Genomic DNA, 20,751 nt, shown 5'->3' with positions numbered 1-20,751 from the left:
CTTTTGAGATTCCTCCATTTTTCGGATGCGGTCTTCCATAGATGGTCCAGATGTTCCTTCTCCAGCCAGGTTTTGCCCACCATGGTGAAAAGAGGCAGATGCCTGACGTCCCTCATTCAGGGACTGATTCCTAGACATGTGAGAGTTGGAGCGAGAGGCTCCTTGGTGGCGATTGCTATGCCAGTTGGCCATTGAAGTAAAGATTAATATAGTGGGATTGTCGTTCCCACAGACGGCGCCAAACTGTTGCGGGCTAGAATATACGCGGCGATAGAGTTATAATTCTATGTCTTAGCATGCACGGATATCCAGCTCACACACAGAGAACACAATATTTTTTACGTGGAAAACTCGGAAAGGGAAAAAACCACAGGGCCTAGCCCAGTTGAAAATGATTCCACTAAAATTTGAGGAAAGTATAATGGTCTGACTTGTCCTTGAAGACGACAAGATTACAAATATCAACTGAGAGTTTTGCAAAAGTCCAACGTGACTCCACTGTCAGATGGTGGTCTGGCAGCACTCCGGTGTCAGGCGATGGATCGACAATGGCACTTTAGTGTCAGGTGGTACTTCAGCTTCGGATGGCACTTCGGCGACCCTTGGTGGTCCGTTGGTGGTGCGACAACACTCCGGCGTCCCTTGGTGGTCTGACGGTGATGCAGTAGCACTCTGGCGTCCCTTGATGGTCCGGCGGTGGTGCGGTAGAACTACGATGATGGTGCAGCAGTACTCCGGCGATGGTGCGGCAGCACTCCGGCGTCCCTTGGTGGTCCGGCGGTGGTGCGGCAGACCTACGACGGTGGTGCAACAGAACTCCGGCGGTGGTCGAGGAGGAGCTAGGCGGGTATAGCTTTCTTCTTTCTCTTCCTTCTTCTCTCTTGGCTTCCTCCATTTTTCGGATGCTTTTAGATTTAATTTCCATCTCTATTTTTTCTCAAGATTCGTGCTGGATCAAGCCTATTTTTTGGTTACGTATCACAAGTGATTGGAGTAAAGACAAGGTGTGTACAAGAGAGAGAAAATTCACATATCTTCACATGATTGGAGTATATACTAAAAGCTACGTCCGAACTCCACAATAATAATTTCTCTAAATTTTTTGTGCTTTAATTTTTAGATGCAATCATGATTTTGTTTGGCTATTATTTTTGCACTGATTTTAATAAGACACTCACTAGAGATTTCATCATCATTTTACAAAGACTACAATATATGATTCCAGATTTCTCATAGACGCAAGTCCCTTTTTTTAATTATCCTCTAAATGATAAGAGAGAACTTTCCATTAAACCCAATCCTTAGATAGGTGCTAAGTCCTAAGTGCTTACTAGCAACAATTTTAATTTCTAGATTGAGAAATCTACCACCCGAAGCTTAAATTTGTTAGTTGGGGAATGATGATAAAACATAATGAAGATCTCATAGTTTTATCATACTGGGTTGTCATAAACCCCCATTTACTTAGTCATAGGAGGTAGTCTACCCAACATGATCGAAAGCATCTTGTTGACAGCCATTTGTTGAGTCGTCTAAAGAGATCTTATAGATCTTGAATGGATGTTAATTTTCTAAATAGCTTAAAAAAAATATTTTTGTCACAATAGCTTTACAACTACATCGTTCTATAAAGGTGATTACAAAGTTGTTGTAAAGGTAGTAACTATTTGAAAACTAATGTGAATATTATAGATTTTTCTTATTTATTGAACAACCGCTTTCTTAAATCCACCACAGATTAATAACTCTGATTATGAAAAGAATTAAGCTTCTCATGACAAAAATTTTTAGAAAGCAACAAAAAAGCAGAAGCCAAATGGTCCAATATTTGAAGTCCGAAAATTTTTACTAAACAATATTAATTCACTTTCGTGTATGTAATCATTTTATAAGGAAAAAAAATCTGAGCTTAATTTATGCTTAGATTAACGTTAATAATCTACCCGAACAGATCCAAACCATTAATGCTGTAGTTTAAAGGTCAAGCTCAACGTTTTATTTTTATTTTATTTTTTGGCTTGAATAACAATTTTTAATAATGTTAAATCACATCCATATGAGGACCACATTCAATCTAATATGTAATCCAAATCACTTGGAAAACTACAAAAATGAAAGTTTGATAGTGTTTTATAACCATATAAGAGCATATTTTTAAAATCTAAAATTTATACTTACAAAAAATCTCTTCAGACTAAGCATGAATCTCAAAGTAATATTTGGATTTACCGAATTTCAATTTCAAAAAATTTATGATTGCATTGAGCATCTCGATAAAACGAACCCAACGACACAAAAAGTGAGTCAATTTAACTGTAAATTAGCTTAAATCGAGCATTTGAAATACAATTAAAAACTTTAAGATATTAATTGAATGATCAAATGATCTTAGAATCTTACATGCTTACAATCAAATGGAGTGTCTCGACAAGAGCAATACAATAAGCCTAACATCACTCTATTTCAAGATCACGAAAAATTTCAGCTCGAAAATTTTCAGCTGGCAAATGTTGATTTTCCTGTAATGATCAACCCTGATGCTCAGCAATCAACATCAACGCCTTCGCTTATGTTACACTTTAATTGGCTTCTAGCCCTCCTTTAAGGAGAATATTTGAACATACCATTAACAATCTTTCAAAGATAACTCGAATGCTCTTTCAAATTTCATCATGGAAGTCATCCTCCACTATTCATGTATATCTAATATATTGTATCAATACATTTCCTAACTATCTATGAGCAAGTGCGTCAACTGCGACCTGTGGCGCCTTGACTTACAAAAGGAAATAACAACTTACATATTTGCAAATATTCAAGAAAATGATCAAATTAATCTCCTAGCATTTTCTAATATAATCAAAACAGTTATCGACTTTATAAAAATATCAATTTTAGTTTTTAATTCTTAAAATATGAATCAAATTAGTTCTTCAGTAGGATCATTGGGGTCCATATTTAAAAGTCAATGAAATATTTAAGCACTATAGGAAAATCCATCATTATCAGAGGCTTTTTCCAGTGGAATTGGGAGAATTTACGGCGATAATGAGGTTTTCCAACAACTTTTTTTATCAATGAAATATTTAAACACATGAAAACCGCCAAAAGGACGCTGGAAAATAGACGACCAGAAACATACGCCGGTAATGTGCTATTTTCCTATGATGAAATAAGAATTTTAAATCGTTGGAGATCATAAAAATCGTTGGTCATAAAAAGTCATGGGACTATTTTGATCTTCTTCTGTCTTTTTAATAAAACTATTTCTAAGACTATCATAATTTCTACCTGTACTATATTTATGCCATCATTAGCTTCATTAATCGTTATTATTTAACTCTTAAAATCATATATCATTGTCAATCTAATTGTGATATAGATAATTAGAAAATAATCTAAAGCAACAGTGACTTCTCTTCTTCTTCTTCTTGGACTAAAAGGACCACAACTGCTTAAAGATATATATATATCCTTCTTCCGTCAGGCTTTGTTCATCAAACACTTTGTAAGCTTCATCAATCTAATCAAAGATTTTGTGATAATGTTTTTTTTTTTTTTTCATAAAAAAGAGTGTATACTGTATATATATTTTTTTCTTTTTTAACTTTTTTTATAAGTGTATATTGTACACTACCAAAAAATAAGGTAATCGCAGCACAAATTTTGAGCTATCGTGGTGGTTTTAACCACCACAATTTTCTTTGCTGCGGTTCTAAAACCGCTACAAATACGCTGTATTTAGTATGCGTTGCAACGACATTCCGCAGCGGTTTCACGACCTGCGGGTAGTAAATCCGAATCGCTAGCTATTGCAGCGGTTATAACCGGTACAAGTAACCAGAATTGTGCCGGTTAAAACCGATGCAAATGCTTCCAACCTGAACATGTTTTTCTATTTGTGGTGGTTTAAACCGGTACAATTCTAGTACCTTGTACCGGTTAAAACCACACAAATAAATCAATTTTTTTTTTAATTTCGAAACTTCAATGTCTACACAGTTCTGCATCACAAAATCTAATTGCACCGGTTAAAACCGGTATAATTAGCAGCGGCTAAAACCGATGCTAAAAGTTGGTTTTGGCAGCGGTTTTAAAACCGCTCCTAACATCTGCTGAGAAAAATCCAAATTTTTAGTAGTATATGTTAGGTCATATTCATATGTGTATGAGCGAGATTTTTTACTGCAATAAGACAATTAAAAACTCATCTAAACTCAGATATTTTTCAGTAGTTTGATGTGGGATGATGCTTGTTTCCCTTGTGGTTATCCTCTCACTACAGGAAATCTGTTTATTTTCGGCGGTGGTTTCGACGGATCGTATATGTCGCTTAAACCGGCGGATATTATGCCGGAATTATTCCGATGGAAGAACCGGCGTATATTACGCCGGTATGTTTCCGTCGCATATGACACCGGTTAATTCACCGGTGCGTTTGTATACTGGCGAATAATGCGCCGGAAATTACCGGCGTTTATACCGTCGTATTAGCCGCCGGCTTATTTGAACATGACGACTTAGTACCGGCGTATAGGTCTCCGGAAACCTACACAACAACTTATTACCGGCGTATAGGTCATTTTCTGCCGGTAAGTGCGCCGCCATACGATACCATGACTTCTGATCGCTATTACCTGCGTAATAATGTGTCGGTAATACAGACGACGTTCACGCTGGTGTTTTTCGTTAAATCGTTTTTTTGACAACAATTCCAGCGTAAGTTCCGCCGCTTTACACCGCCGCTTTTTCTAGCTTACATTTGCGCCGAAAAAGGCGGTGGAACTTACGCTGGAAAAAGGGATTCGAAAATCGATAGATATGTCTTACATTTCCGCCGTATTGTGCCGGAAGTGCCGAATTTTTTGCGACGGAATGTTATTTGTGACGCAAGAATTACCGTTGTATGATTTTTCACTGGAAATTCGCCGAAAAATCTAAATTTCCGGCATTTTTTCATATCCGCCGGTAATCACCTATTTTCTTGTAGTGATCTGTTGGATTTGTGGGCTGCTGACTTCAATGAATGGTCATTGCCGAACATCTTGGTGGCGAACTTCTTGAGTTTGATAGGCATCTTGGCCTTCTTGACTGATCCTTGATTTTTTTTGCCGCTTACATAGAACCTTTGGTTCTTTTTCCTTTTGAGGTTGTTTTCGTTAATTTGGTGATTAAGCCTTGTAATTTTTGTTTGTCCTTCAAAGCAGTGCCTAAAATAAAAATTTGTCAAAATTAGACTTCTTAAAAATTTCATCCCAATTTTTTAAAAATTTTATCTAAAGTAGTCTGCTTTTAGTGGAATCCATTAATAATATTAAACTTATTAATGATATTGATGCCTTATATTTTGGCTTGGAAGTTGTTACTGCAATATCATGATGGAGAATAATAAATTAAGAGTTTGTTTGTGACAATAATTTTTTGTAAAAGTCATCATAAAGTTGATGCCGGGAAAATAATTTTTTAAAGTTGGTGTAAAAAATAGCTTTTTAGCGCACTTTTTTTTTGCAAACACATAATAATAGTAGCCAAATAAAAATTATGATTATGATCTCAAAAATAAAATAATAAAAAAATTATCCCAATAAAGCCCTAAATACGTGAATTATTAAACAATAAAAAAGATCTACAATCATAATTAATTATTGTAGATCTTTTTTCTTTACCAACCAAATAAGGCAGACTAAGCTAACACTCTCTATTATAATTGATGCAAGATGTCACAAGCCATATCTCTCTTTCATTTGACATCTTAGGGCATCTCCAATCGCTTGAATGACGTCCTTGGCCAGCTCCAGTCAAACCGCAAATTTCCCCATATTTGGCTGCGGGTGAACAGTGGAACGTACGCCAATATTGGCGTTGCACTGTTCATATCCGCCATTTTTACCTCTCTACCGAACTTGACGCGGGAAAGAAGAGAGGACCGTTACCTGCAAAAGTGTGAAAAGTGGAGTTCGATTGGAGATGAATCGCGGCATTTTGTAGGTTCATGACATTTTGGAGTGAAAAATGAGATTTTAGGTTGGAGTTTCTCTTAGGCTTCGTTTGGGATAGCTATATCATTGCTTTCTAAATCAGTTTTTTAGTACAAAAAATTTTTAAACTAATTTTTTTTATATATTAAAATGATGCTTTGAAAAGCAGTAAGAAAGCTATCCCAAACGAAACATTAATCTTCTGCAAAAATAAATAATATTTTAAAGCAAATCATGAAATAGATGGTTAAGTTTTCACTTAATTAAATAATAAACATCATCTTTGCAACTACTTACTCGCTTCACAAATGTGTTAAAAAATAAATAAATTAATATTTTAATTAAATAAGAAATTTTCTTGTAGCTCTTGCTCTTCTTCATATCTTTTTGCTAGTGAGAGGCCCCACCTCTCCAATTTCAATATTTCTTCATCTATTTACGTCTGCATTGGTGAAGCCATACTCCTTCAATTACTATTATGTGCATAAAAGGTTTGTTGACCTAAGCCAATTACCATCTTAAATTTATAAAAAGATTATTCCTTCTATACTTATTGCAGGGTGAACTAAAGATGACAAAATTAGCTAGGCATGGCATATGATATTTGAGTTAGGGGTGTCAATTTCAGCCGGACCTTGTTTGGGCTCAGGTCAGCCCGAACCAGAAATTTTCACATCGGGTTTTCGGGTCGAGTCAAATATTGACACCCCTAATTTTAGTGTTTAAACACTTTTTCATCTAAAAATAACAATTTGATAAATATGACCAAAAGATTAGCTAAGATTTTGTTTGGGATAGATTTTTTACTACTTTCTAAAGTAGCTTTCTAGTATTAAAATTTTTTGTTCAAAAAAATTTTGTAATAAGAAGTTATTTTTGAATATAATAAAAAAATTGTCCCAAATGAAGCCTCGTTATTTTTTTCATTATTTTCAAGAAAATTATGTGTTAGAAAGCTGGTATAGAAAGAAGTAAAAAAAAAAAAAGTCTCAAATGAAGCCTAATCCTAATGCTCTCTCATACCCTAACAAATTGTTATCATTATTGTATATATATATTTAATCAAGTTCCAAATAGATCTCTCACCGAATCATTCAGATCCAAAACTAATCCTTTGACATCCCTCAAAGCAAACTCAACTTGTTAGTCAGAGGCAGTACCGAGCGGTAATGAGCAGTATCGAGTCGTGGTACACAGCAAAGGGGTGATGTGGCGCATTCTGACTAGTCTCCGGATGACATTCGACGTCCGCACAGAATAATTAATCGAGGCTTAGCATGTCTTTTCAGATTTTTTTTTTTCAGCAAAATGGGAATAATTTTAGGCGCAAATTTCGCATTCTGAGGATCTAAGCTTAGAATGTTTAAAATATATGTTGGGGGTGGATGCCAAATGGCAGCACTCTATCTCATTTATTGACATACCTATTCGACAAGTTGCGACTGGATCCAAAAACAATAATAATACCATATCATTTACCAATCAAACAATAAAGAAGATCCGAAGAAACTTTCTTTAAGCTATAGAAATTGGAAAAATTGCAAGCAAACACAGATTCATGCTTGCATTTTGTTGGTTTATATATGCATAGAAGGCACTGTCATGTGCAAACCAGCTAACTTGCAAAAGATGTTATATTTTCAAATAGGGAAGGAGAAAACCTCCAAATTTTGAGAGTGGATAAAATAAGATTGAGGGTCTGGGCCATTCGAAACCCTAAATGTTGTAGCATGTCGAACATTCACGCCGACGATGGAGGGATTAGGAGCTTAACGTCTTAACTTTGAATGAAGATTCAATACATATGCATATAAGAGAGAGGAGTGTAGCAATCATAAGAGACACCAAGTTTTTTTGCATAGAAAACACTGGAAAAGAAAAGATCTTGGGGCCTCGCAGTGTTAAAATGAGTCTACTAGTATTTGTTGTTGATTACAAATGATGCACTTCCTGGGAGAAAGTTGTTGGCTCAATGTAGCAAATATACATTGTATAAAACAAATTACATAATTGGGGGTGGAAGAATCCAATGCCATGAGATATATTCTCAAGAGAATGTTGTCATGTTTGATTGGTAGGTAAAATCATAGTCAGGCAACATTGATCGGAAGTATCATAGTCAGACGATTGAGGTCATAGCTAGGGATTATAGTTGGCTAGAGACAGAGGTCGGAGGGACCGTAGTTGGCAAGCAACCATGGTCGGTGGCATCGTAATCAAGCGAAGGAGGTCGGAGAGGCTGTAGATGGACAACTAAGGTTGAGGGTCACTACATGAAAATTGTCAATTACTAGCAGATTTTTCCGACGGCTTACTGGTTGACAATCTAATTGTGATATAGATAATTAGAAAATAATCTAAAGCAATAGTGACTTCTCTTCTTCCACTTCTTCTTTCTCTTCTTCTTCAACTAAAAGGACCACAGCTGCTTAAAGATATATCCTTCTTCCGTCAGGCTTTGTTCATCAAACACTTTGTAAGTTTCATCAATCTAATCAAATATTTTGTGATGATGGATTTTTTTGCATAAAAAAGAGTGTAACTGTATACGTCGAGCCATATTCATATGTGTATGAGCGAGATTTTTACTGCAATAAGACAATAAATAACTCATCTAAACTCAAATATTTTTCAGTAGTTTGATGTGGGATGATGCTGGTTTATCTTGTGGTTATACTTTAACACTATCAGAAAATTGTGCTATGGTAGCATAAATATGGACCTTTTATGCCGGTTTTAACCGCTACAAATTTCTTTGCAAACCGCTGCAAGTCCGCTGTGATAACAATGCGCTGCAAAGATATTCTGCCACGGTTTTACGACCGTTTGGGTAGATAATGCGAAGTGCTAGTTATTGCAGGGGTTTAATCTGGGTAGTGAACTTTATGAGTCTAGCAGGCATCTTGGCCTTCTTGACTGGTTTTTGGTTGTTTTTGCTGCTTACATAATGTCTAACACTCTAACTTTTGGTTATTTTGCCTTTTGAGGCTGGTTTTCTTAATTTGGTGATTATGCCTTGTAATTTTTATTTGTCCTTCAAAGCAGTTGCCTAAAATATAAATTTGTCAAAATTAGACTTCTTAAAATTTTTAAACCAATTTTTTTTTAAATTTTTTTCTTAAGTAGTTTGCTTTTAGTGGAATCCATTAATTACATTAAACAGTTAAACTTATTAGTGATATTGATTCCTTATATTTTGGCTTGTAAGTTGTTACTGCAATATCATGATGGAGAATAATAAATTAAGAGTTTGTTTGGAACGGTTATAATTTATTCGTAAAAGTGATTGTAAAATTGTTAGAGAAAAGTACTTTTTTAAAGACTGTTGTAAAAAGTAGCTTCCCGACGCAATTTTTTTTTGAAAACACGTACATACAACTAGTAGTCAAATAAAAATTGTGATTGTGATCCCAAAAATAAAATATTAAAAAAATATCCCAAAGAAGCCCTAAATAACTGAATTATTAAACAATAAAAAATATCTACATTCACAATTGATTATTGTATAGATCTTTTTCTTTACCAATCCAAACAAGGCAGGATTAGGCTAACACTATCTATTATAATTGATGCAAGATGTCACAATAGATGTCTCTTTTCTATTTGACATTTTATGCTTCGTTTGATACAACTATTTTATTGATTTCTAAAGCAGTTTTTTAGTACAAAAATTTTTAAACTAATAAATTTTGTATTAAAATGCTGCGTTGAAAACATTAAGAAAGCTGTCCTAAATGAAATATTAGGCTTCATTTGGGACGACTTTCTTCTTGCTTCCTGTAGCAGCTTTTTTGTACAAAAATTAAAATTTTTATACTAAGAAGCTGCTTTAAGAAGTAGTAAGAAAGCCGTCCCAAACGAAGCCTTAATCTTCTGCAAAAATAAATAATATTTTAAAGAAAATCATGAAATAAATATTTAAGTTTTCACTTAATTAAATAATAAACATCATCTTTGCAACTACTTACGAGCTTCACAAATGAGTAAGAAAACAAATTAATGAAGATTTTAATTAAATAAGAAATTTTCTTGTAGCTCTTCATATCTTTGCTAATGAGATGCCCCACCTCTCCAATTTCAATATATATTTTTTATCTTTAGGTGAAGTCATACTCTGTCAATTACTATTGTGTATAAAAGGTTTGTTGACCTAAGCCAATTACCATCTTAAATTTATAAAAAGATTATTCCTTCTAGACTCAATTGCAGGGTAAACTAAAGATGACAAAATTAGCTAAGCATGGCATATGATATTTGAGTTAGGGGTGTCAATTTTGGGTCACGAGCAGGTTTAGATCGAACTCAGAACTGACCCGTCTGCACTATTTGGGTCAACCCGACCCGCTTTGAGTTCGGGTCAACCTTTCCTGATCCGCAGATAGGGCAACGCCATTAGTGGCGGGTTAGCAGCACGATGGGCCAGCGGGAGGCGATAGTGAAAGCCAACGGAAGCGGGCCAGCGACCGATGGCAGGACGCGGGGTGGCGAGCAGGCGAGTCAGCGGTTAGCGTAGTGGGCAGGTCCGGGAAGCGATGCAAGGCTTCGAGATGTGAGCGGCCAGGTCCGATCAATGCACGCAGTGCGGGTCATTCCAGCTTAATCTCGAGTTTCCGGGTCGACCCGAACCCAACCTGGTTTGGTCTCAGGTCAACCTGAACCCAAAATTTCCGGATTTGATTCAAATTGGATTTTCGGGTTGTGTCAAATATTGACACCCCTAATTTGAGTGTTTAACACATTTTCGTCTAAAAATAATAATTCGATAAATATGAGCAAAAGACTAAGAGTTTATTTGAGATATATTTCTTACTACTTTCTAAAGCAGATTTCTAGTCCCAAAATTTCTATAAAAAATTTTCTAAAAAGTTGTTTTAGAAAACAATAAGTTGTCACAAATGAAGTCTCACTATTTTTTCATTGTTTTCAAGAAATTTATGAGTTAGAAAGCTGCTTTAGAAAGAAGTAAGAAAAGTGCTCAAATGAAACCTAATACTTTATTTTGGACGACTTTCTTCTTACTACTTCTTAAAACAGTTTTTTAGCACAACAATGTTTAAAGCTTCTTTAAAAAGCGGTAAGAAAGTCGTTCCAAACAAAATTTAGGCTTCGTTTGGGATGACTTTCTTTCTGCTTCTTAAAGCAGTTTTTTAGTATAAAAATTTTAATTTTTGTACTAAAAATTTGTTTTATGAAACAGTAAGAAAGCCGTCCCAAACGAAGCCTTAAACCTAATGCTCTCCCATATCCTAACAAATTGTTAGCATTCTCTTTCCAAATAGATCTCTCATCGAATCATTCAGATCCAAAATAATCCTTTGACATGCCTCCAAGCAAACTCAACTTGTTGGTCAGAGGATTAGGCTGTCTTTTCAGTTTTTTTTTTCAGCAAAATGGGAATAATTTAAGGCGCAAATTTCGCATTCTGATGATCTGAGCTTAGAATGTTTGAAATATATGTTGGGGTGGAAGCCAAATGGCAGCACCCTCCCTTTATCTCATTTATTGACATACCTATTCGACAAGTTGCGACTGGATCCACATTTGATTTATGAATTAGTATATTCTCTTCTTGAAAAAAAAATAAAAACAATAATAATACCATATCATTTACCTATCAAACAATGAAGAAGATCCGAAGAAACTTTCTTTAAGCTATAGAAATTGGAAAAATTGCAAGCAAATTAAACACAGATTCATGCTTGCATTTTATTGGTTTATATATGCATAGAAGGCACTGTCATGTGCAAACCAGCTAACTTGCAAAAGATATTATATTTTCAAATAGGGAAGGAGAAAACCTTCAAATTTTAATAGTGGATAAAATAAGATTGGGGGCCTGGGCCATTCAAAACCCTAAAGGTTGTTGATGTCGAACATTCACGGCGACGATAGAGAGATTATGAGCTTGATGTTTTAACTTTGAATGAAGATTTAACACATATACATATAAGAGAGAGGAATGTAGCAATCATAAGAGATACCAAAAATTTTGCGTAGAGAACACAGGAAAAGAAAAGATTTTGGGCCCTGACAGTGTTAAAATGAGTCTACTAGTATTTATCGTTGATTACATATGATGCACTTCCTCGGGGAAGTTGTTGGCTCAATGTAGCAAATTACATGATTAGGGTTGGAAGAATCCAATGCCATGAGATATATTCTCAAGAGAATGTTTGCATGTTTAATTGGTAGATAAAATCACAGTCAGACGACACTGATCAGATGGATCATAGTCAGATGATTGAGGTTGTAGGGATTATAATTGTCTAGAGATAAAGATCAGAGTGACTGTAGTTGGCAGGCAACTATAATAGGAGGGATTGTAATTAGGCAAAGGAGGTCGGAGGGGCCGTAGTTGGACAACTGAGGTTAAGGGTACGGGTGTCAATATTCGACACTACACGTAAAACACTAACCCAAAAATTTCGGATCAGAGTAAATCCATTTAGTCGTGAATTTTACTCTTTATTTATTTTTTTAATGAGATAATGTTATTTACCATTGTGAATAGATATTATTTTCACCCACCATTTAACTCTAAGAAAAGAAAGGCTAAGAGTATTGTCATTAAAAATAAAACTTAAGATATTAAGCAACTAAAGAAAATCATGCCCAATCAATAAACTTAAAATTTATGTAAAGAGTTTACTTTCTTCATTATTCTTTTAATTATGATTATTTTAAATGACATGAACTCAATTATGTGAGTAGTACTCTTTGATTTTTTTTCCTAACTGAACGGCTTTCATTAATTTGACAAAACCAATAAAATAAACAAAAATAAAAATGCATTATTGCATCAAATTTAAACGAATTTAGACTCCAATAAAATTGAGATTTTTTATGGATTGTAAATTCTTTGCCAAAAAAATTACATTTACTCGAAATTCCAAACTCATGTATCAGTATTTTATTTATTTAATAATGTGTTAATTTATAATTAATTAGGATATGAATATATAAAGATTAATTAATATGATTAAGTATGATTTGAATAATATTATTATAATTATATAACATATATTAATTTCAATAATAATAATAATCATCATTATTATTATTATTAAAATCTTAGATTTTGAAGAGAATTTCAAAATCCAAACTTGATATACATTTCTATTTTATATCGGTCCGAATCACAAAATCTATATATCTAACAAAACAATCCAGTTGAAAGCAATGTTCGAACAACAGACAATTATCGACTTCTATTTCATAATTCCAAAATTTTTAAAAAAATTCTTATAACGAAGCTGCAGTATTCTCTATTTTGATTCTTTATGTAGATATATAAATTTTCGAAAACAAGAAAATATTCCTGCAACTACCTTGTCGCCGCCGCGAGAGGAACCACCTCAGCCAAAGGCGTCGGCAGCGGGGAGGGCACCGGCGATGACCGGCAGACCGGACAAGTCGGGTGCCGCCGGAGCCACGGATCAACGCACTTCACATGAAACAGATGCCCGCACTCCGGCAACAGCCTCAGCATCTCCTCATCTGCATAGTCTGCCAAACACACCGAGCAACCGGAGTCGCCGGCCCGTGGGTCCCGCCGCTTGGCTTCCGCATAAGTCACCTTCGCCCAGCTCTTGAGAACGGCCTCGTCGAGCCCGGCTTCGATATTGTTGTCATCTTCATCATCATCGGGATAGTGGTGGCGGTGGCGGGATGGAGAAGAGGAGTTGGCGGCGGTGGAGGAACGGGTACAGAAGTAAGACATGAGAGTGATGGTGGTGATGAGGAGGAGGATGCCGACGGAGATGCCGACCCCGTAGCCGAATTTTCCGATCCTTTCGGAGCTGAAGATGGTCGCGGGAGAGTCGCCAGGGATGAGGCCGGCGGTTGAGTCGCCGGAGGTGGACATTGGGGGAGGAGGTGTGGAAGGGTATTGAGATTGGTGATTGGTGTATATATGTTCAGATTCTGTTTGGTTGACTGCAGGGTTGGGAACAGGAGGTGAAGTAATTTTTTTGCATTGGTTACAGTTTTATTTAGATTTATAATGGTTATGTTATTTTGAGGAACAATTATTAGGTGAGGTGACCTGACGTAGCTTTATATTCGGACGCCAATAATATGTCGCCATGTGGTCTTACTCAATACAGTGCGGCCCGACGACTTGACCCGGGATTGCTATGTTCGCGTATTGCTCGGTATTGCTCTAGGTATTGCTCGGTATTACTAAGCATTGCTCGGTATTGCTAAGTATTGCTTGATAATAATGAAAAATATCGCTCGGTATTGCTCGGTATTACTCGGTATTTCTCGGTATTGGTCTTCACAGAATGGTATTTCTCGTTATTGCCGAGCAAAATCGACCAATACCTAGCAAAACACGAACATAGCAATCCCGTCTCTGTTCCGGGTCAGGGTTGTCGGGTTGCGCGGTCAATAGTGAGAACATGTGGCACTATTTTACTGGAGTCCGAACCTAGAGCTACGTCAGGTGATCGGACCAAATAAAAGTTCCATTTTGAGGGTATTGTGTAATTAAAAAATATGTTGAATTGTTCTAAATGCTTGCTTAATCACTTTTTTTTTAATTCTTTGATTATTTTTTAGTAAAGTATTAATCCGAGTATTATTAAAATAATATATTTTAAACTAATAGGTATATGTGATATGCCCTCCTAAAATTTCACTTGATCAAAAGAAAACTAAAGGTAATATTTAAATTGAAAACTAATGAAATCAAATAAAGGGCCATTCAAATTTCGATTTTAATAAGCTCATAGTTGAACGTCTCGATGAGATGAACACCACAAATTATCTAAGTCAAATCGAGCAACTCAACGAGAGAAATCAAATAAGCCAAAGATCATATATTCTTACATCATTAAGACACATAAATGCTGGATAAATGATTGATGATCAAGGAGATCATTCTGGATTATTGATTGAGTGATTTAAATTTTGGTCAAGTTTTTAAATAGCTATAATAAGTCATCATTTTCTATGTGGTAGATGATTGGGAATCAAGAGAGCTAAAGAACTCCATTATATATTTTGTCGATCACTATTGAGGACCAACATTAGCAATAGACAACAATATTGTTGGACATCCGTCAATGGACTATTGTCGCTTGGCTACGAACATCTTATCCTCTTATTGAACTTCAATTGTTCGCCTGTGAATTCCCAACATTTATAATCCTTATAATGCCAATCAGCCAATTGTTTTTAATTGAATAATTTTGCATTCTTCAAGTATGGAGAGAGCAAATTCTTGTACCTACAATTATATATTTAACTGATAATTGCAAGTAGGTCAGTCCCCCTTTTTTTTTTTTTTCCCTTTTTAGCTTTCTCAGTAAAAAAATTGTTCTCTAATTACTTCTATCTATGCATTAGGGGTGTCAATTTCGGGTCACTGGTCGGGTTCGGGTCGAACCCGTTACTAACCCGGGTTCAAACGGGTCGACCCTAACCCGACCCGGTTAGGTAAACGGGTCGTAAATGAAAACCCGGACCCGACCCGGCGGGTTGCCGGATTGACCCAACCCGACCCGGGAGACCCGTTTTTCAAACGGGTCGATTTCTGGAACCCAAACGCTACCCGTTTTGAAACTGGGTCGGGTCCAACCCGAATTTTTCGGGTCAGGTTTTCGTATCAACACTAATATTTAAATCTCCAAAAAATTTAGTTGATTAACACAAATTTAAAGATAATATTTGAATCAAAAACTTCTGAAAGTAAATTCAGAATCATCTAAACTCTAATTTTAACAAGCTTATTGTCAAATTGAATGTCTAGACTAGACAAACTCATTAATTCCAAAAGTGACCAGATAAGACTCTCAATATGCTCAAATCAAGCTTTTGAAACATAATTGAAAACTTCTTAACATTAGCTGAAAGACAAAATAATCTCCAAAACTTTTAAGTTTATGATCAACTCAAGTGACTCAAGGAGACACGCCCAACAAAGTCAAGATCATTCGATTATGACATGATTAAGTCGCTCAAACGCTATAAAAATGTGAGAGAGGTTTGAGAGTTGAGAGTAAAAAAAAATCTATTGTATATTTTCTTGATGTCCAGTACTAATGAGCCCCATTAGCAAATATAGCCATCATTGTTTAACTTCTATCATATGACTATTGTCTCTTGACTACTAACATCAAATCTTGTAAATGGACTTTAATTTTCTGCCAGTGTACATTGGGCATCCTTAATCCACACAACGATAATCAAACCATTATTTTTAATTATGTAATATTGCGCTCTTCAATTATGAAGAATATCATATTCTTGTACTTATAATTATAGATTATTGCAAATATTCTAGAGCTCGCAATTTTTACCTTTTTGGATATTTCACTTAAAATTTTTGATCTATTACAACTTCTATTTGTGTATGGGGGATCTTCTTATAAATTTAAGATATTAGCACACACTTTACCTCCTTCAATTTTCTTGCACATAATAATATTATAAAAAAAGTACATTGGCAAGGCATGAGTCTTATCCAATTATGAGAAGAAAATGTTTTTTCCCCTTAAATTGTAGCAAAGTTTATTCGTCGATAAAATAAATAATATAGATTATAATAGAGATATATATTTTACTTATAGGCCATTATAATGAATGAGGGAATGTCAAATGTGAATTTGTTAGGGGGGGGAAATGTTAATTTCCTCGTGCTCTCTCCAATCAATAATAATTTTTTTTAATCTACAAACTACATGTTAAGGTTTTGTTTTGGATGACTTTCTTATTGTTTTCTAAAGCATATTTCTAGTATAAAATTTTTTAAAGCTAATTTTTTTTACTAAAAAATCGTTTTAGAAAGCAGTAAAAAAGCCGTCCAAAAAAAAAACCTAAAAATAATATCTTATAATTCAAAAACAAAAAGCTTAATATATAATTTTTTTCCACCAAATGAGATGAGCAAGTTTGTATTCAAATCTAGCAATTGATTGAAAGTCAACAAATGTACCATATGGGGATCTATGCTCAAATAGGTAAGTCTAAATCTTTTTCCAATTACCCAAATCTTGTTTTTACTTTAAGCTTTGCCTCAACTTTGACCAAACATTATAGCCTACTATTAAATCTATCGCACCTCTTTAATTGCAACACACGCCTCCCTTTGCTATCCAAGGAACGTATAAGATGACTTTGCTAATGTATTTGATAATATGCTTGAAGATGGCAATGTTAGGGCTCTATTCACATTCGTTGATCGAAGAATTTATGATTGTGATCAGGTGGTTTGAAGAATTTCTTTGGTTAGAGATTCAAGAGAGTTTGAAGGCTTGAAGAATTTCGGAGCTCTACTCAAGCACCAAAATCATTCAAACAACTTTCACCTTATATCGACTCCGTTATATTTTCAACAAAATTTTCATATTTTGATGAGCTTATCATATTTAAGTTAAGAGACAGGCAAACATTTGTAATCAACGCTGATATAGTGAAATCATTTCTGCTAGGTCAACCCTCATAGTTTTTTCTCATTTTCGAGTTTTCAACTTAAAACTCTTATGTCAGTTATACTCTTTTTCGTATTGAATTTTCGAAAACTCTTTTACTTTGCTGCCACGAATTCTCTAACCTATTATTGTATTCATATTTTTTAATTATGTTATGATATGGTAGTCCACTATATAACCGGCTATGGTGAATTAGGAAGAGGATGATGGCAAAAGCTTAATAATAGATGCTTAATAATAGATTGTGGGATTATTGCTACCTACTCATTAATTTAATGACAAAGTGATTAGGTATGTGTTTTGATTTACATTGACTTTTTTTTTCTCAGTTCTTTATTTGAATAAAATTTTGGAAGTGATGCAACATCAAAGGGCAAGCATGGCCACAAATTGTTGATGCTTAAAGGCCAGCTTGAGAATTTTTTTTTTTTTACATAATGTAATGATTAATTTTATATTGTAAAGCTAGCTTCAAAGCCTATATGATAGGTTGACTTTAGCATTGTCTTGTGTAAGGTAAGCATGACCTTTTTTTTTTGTATTTTAATTACTTGATTGAGACATTTTGTTTAAGAATTGAAGTAATTAGTAGAGTGAAAATTTTAAAAGAAGTTATAGGAATTATTTTGTACTAGAAACTATATTGATAGAGATATAATTTGATCATTTTAGCTAAATATCGCACCTCATGTTCAATAACGAAGTAATGAGAGAACATATGAGTTTTTATGAGAAAATTTGAAATAGAAAGAAACTTATGCATTTCTTTTTGGTAAAATAGCTTTAGTTAGCATTATGTATGAGTTGTAAAGGATTGTGCTATTTGACAAGAAATCATCAATGTAAAGTATATAGAAGTTGGTAATTGCAAGTAGATTATTGATGCAAGATAGGAAAATCGGTGAGATAAAGATAGGCTATATATTGCATTAATCCTCATAATAGAGGTGAAGGTGGCATGCCCTTGTGAGGTCAAATGAGGTGGTAAAGGAAGATCATGAAGGCTATTGATGATAGTCGAATTAGTCCTTCCATGGAGATAGACATTACATGACATGAAGGCGGTGATGAGGTAATGTAAGATGACCATAGTTATCATTAAAGATAGATGTATTGGTGCTCCCTTAGAGATAGTAGAGACAATACCTGAAGGGATCAACAAAGTAGTTGAAAAGGTTATAAAGTTCACCAAAGATGGCTAGATAAGCCCTCCCTTTGAGATTTATGCATCACAACATGTAGGGTACAAACAAGGTGATATAAGAAGGTCATATAGGCGAATGAGAACAATTAAGATGATCTTTTTTATTGGAAGCGAAAATAGTAAGACATGGAGGCGAAGGGTGAAACATAACTAACTAAAAGGACATGAAGGTCACTAAAGTTGATTTGATAAGACCTTCCTAAGAGGTAGAATGACATAACCTAAAGGAAGTGATTCTATGTAAGAAGGTCATAGAAGCTACTAAAGAAAATTGAATCAAACATCTCTTAAAGTTAAAAATTACATGACTTTAAGGTAGTGATAAAAGTGGCATATGAATGTTATGGAGAAGGTACCCTAAGGCAATATGTAAGGCAGTGCAAGAATAATAGATGTGATTATAGTCAATCAAAATAATCCCTCTTTCTTGAAACTGAGATGACATGAGCTAAAGCTAAATATGAGACAACATAGGAAGGTTTAAGATAGCTAGTTGGTCCTCTAAGGGGTGAAGCAGACAAAAGGAATTGTTTCTTCTGATCGTGATGGAAGGGGAGTAAAAAAATTTTGTCCTTAAAAAGGAGGGGTGATTGAATAGTTATACTTTCAAGAGAGGGAGTTGAACAAAAAAGCAATAGTGTTATCCCTCCCAAAATGAGAGTACGGCTAAATAGTCTAAAATTAGCAGAGGACGTACAGAGGGCACTAAGGATAGTCCCTGTATTAAGAGATAATTATGAGGGAGTTGATTAAATGGTAAGATGATGTCTAATTATATCTTGTTCTACTACTATATTTTTTTGAATCATTAAAGATATAAGTAAATGCTATCATTTTTTCTTTAAACTTTGAAGGAATGATTAGTCAAAATTTAAGTAAATATTTGTAAAGTTGTGTAGCTTTATAATATTAAAACAATTTTCAATGATGATGTTTTTTTGATAAGTTTACTTAAGAGTGTTATTTCTAATTCATCGTATAAATAATCAATTTCTAAAAAGAGGTGTTCAATAGATATTATTATTTTTAACAACTTTTCATTCCTTGCTCATCATATTAAAGTATTCTTCTAATTGAGAATAATAATTAGAAGTGAATCAAATAAGAAAAAGAAATAATTGTAAAATTGTGACAGCTCTAGACATAATTTTTCTCAAATTATTGTTATTTTAATTCAAAGTGCTGTATTATTACAAATATTTTGACACGTTATTAATGGAATCCTAAATATTTTTCTTTAAAAAATTATGATTATTAATATATTTGACATTATTATCTTAAGGTAATCCATCTTAATTAAAATTCATTTTGGAAGGAGACAAAGAGACATTCTCTTTAATCTCTATATTAAAAAAGATTGAAAAAGTATCTTCAAATTTTCTTCATTTGAAGAATTGTAATATCATTGTCGAAAGTTTATCTATATATATATATATATATATAATTTTTTATTTAAGATTCATATAATTTATATCATTAATATATCATAAAAAAATTATCTTGATCGGGCACGAATCTCAAAGAAAATTAAGTTGAAAACTTCAAAAATTAAATCCAAGATCATCTGAACTCTAATTTCAATAAACTTACAGTCGTACTGAACGTCTCAAAAATAAGAACCCAACAACACCAAATTCGTGCTCAAATATGTGCAAATCAAAGACTCAAAGCCTATTTAGAGGGTTCAAAACATAATTTGTATTACCAAACGTGACATGCTTATAGTTGAATCAAGCAGCTCTACGAGACAAATCCAACAAGCCCAATATTGACGAATTCTGATATCATCAAGACATTCAAAATGCCCAATAAACGGTCAACGATCAAGGGATTCACTATTGGTCATACATTCAAACCACTCTCAATTTATCCTTGATCTTCCTCCTATTTACTATCATGCCACTCTTAAAAAAATTATAAAAACACATCTCATTTCACATGGAAGGGCACCTAAGCAAGAAGAAAAGAAAGAAAAAGAAGAGAGTTATTTTGCCATCAGATTCATTCTCGACCATCGTCAGACTTCATCACGGCCACTAACTGTTGCCGGACTTCCACCCGGCACCCAATAAATGCCAGACTTTTGCTCGACGGCCGACTAGTGCCTGATTTCTTCCTGAATGCAGACTGACTT

General features: G+C 34.4%; 1 protein-coding gene across 1 annotated transcript; it reads right to left on the bottom strand.

Annotated features, from left to right (window-relative positions):
- Positions 1-13,173: 13,173 nt before the first annotated feature.
- On the bottom strand, positions 13,174-14,149 carry LOC110108575 (RING-H2 finger protein ATL70). Its single transcript, XM_020839269.2, has one exon. It carries the CDS (start codon positions 13,840-13,842, stop codon positions 13,303-13,305), a length of 540 nt encoding a protein of 179 aa, XP_020694928.1. The 5' UTR covers positions 13,843-14,149; the 3' UTR covers positions 13,174-13,302.
- Between the last annotated feature and the right edge of the window lie 6,602 nt (positions 14,150-20,751).

Source organism: Dendrobium catenatum, unplaced genomic scaffold, assembly GCF_001605985.2.
Source record: "Dendrobium catenatum unplaced genomic scaffold, ASM160598v2 fragScaff_scaffold_542, whole genome shotgun sequence".
Lineage (NCBI taxonomy): Eukaryota > Viridiplantae > Streptophyta > Magnoliopsida > Asparagales > Orchidaceae > Dendrobium > Dendrobium catenatum.
Note: the sequence above shows the minus strand (reverse complement) of the source record. Positions and strands in the feature narration are given on the sequence as shown.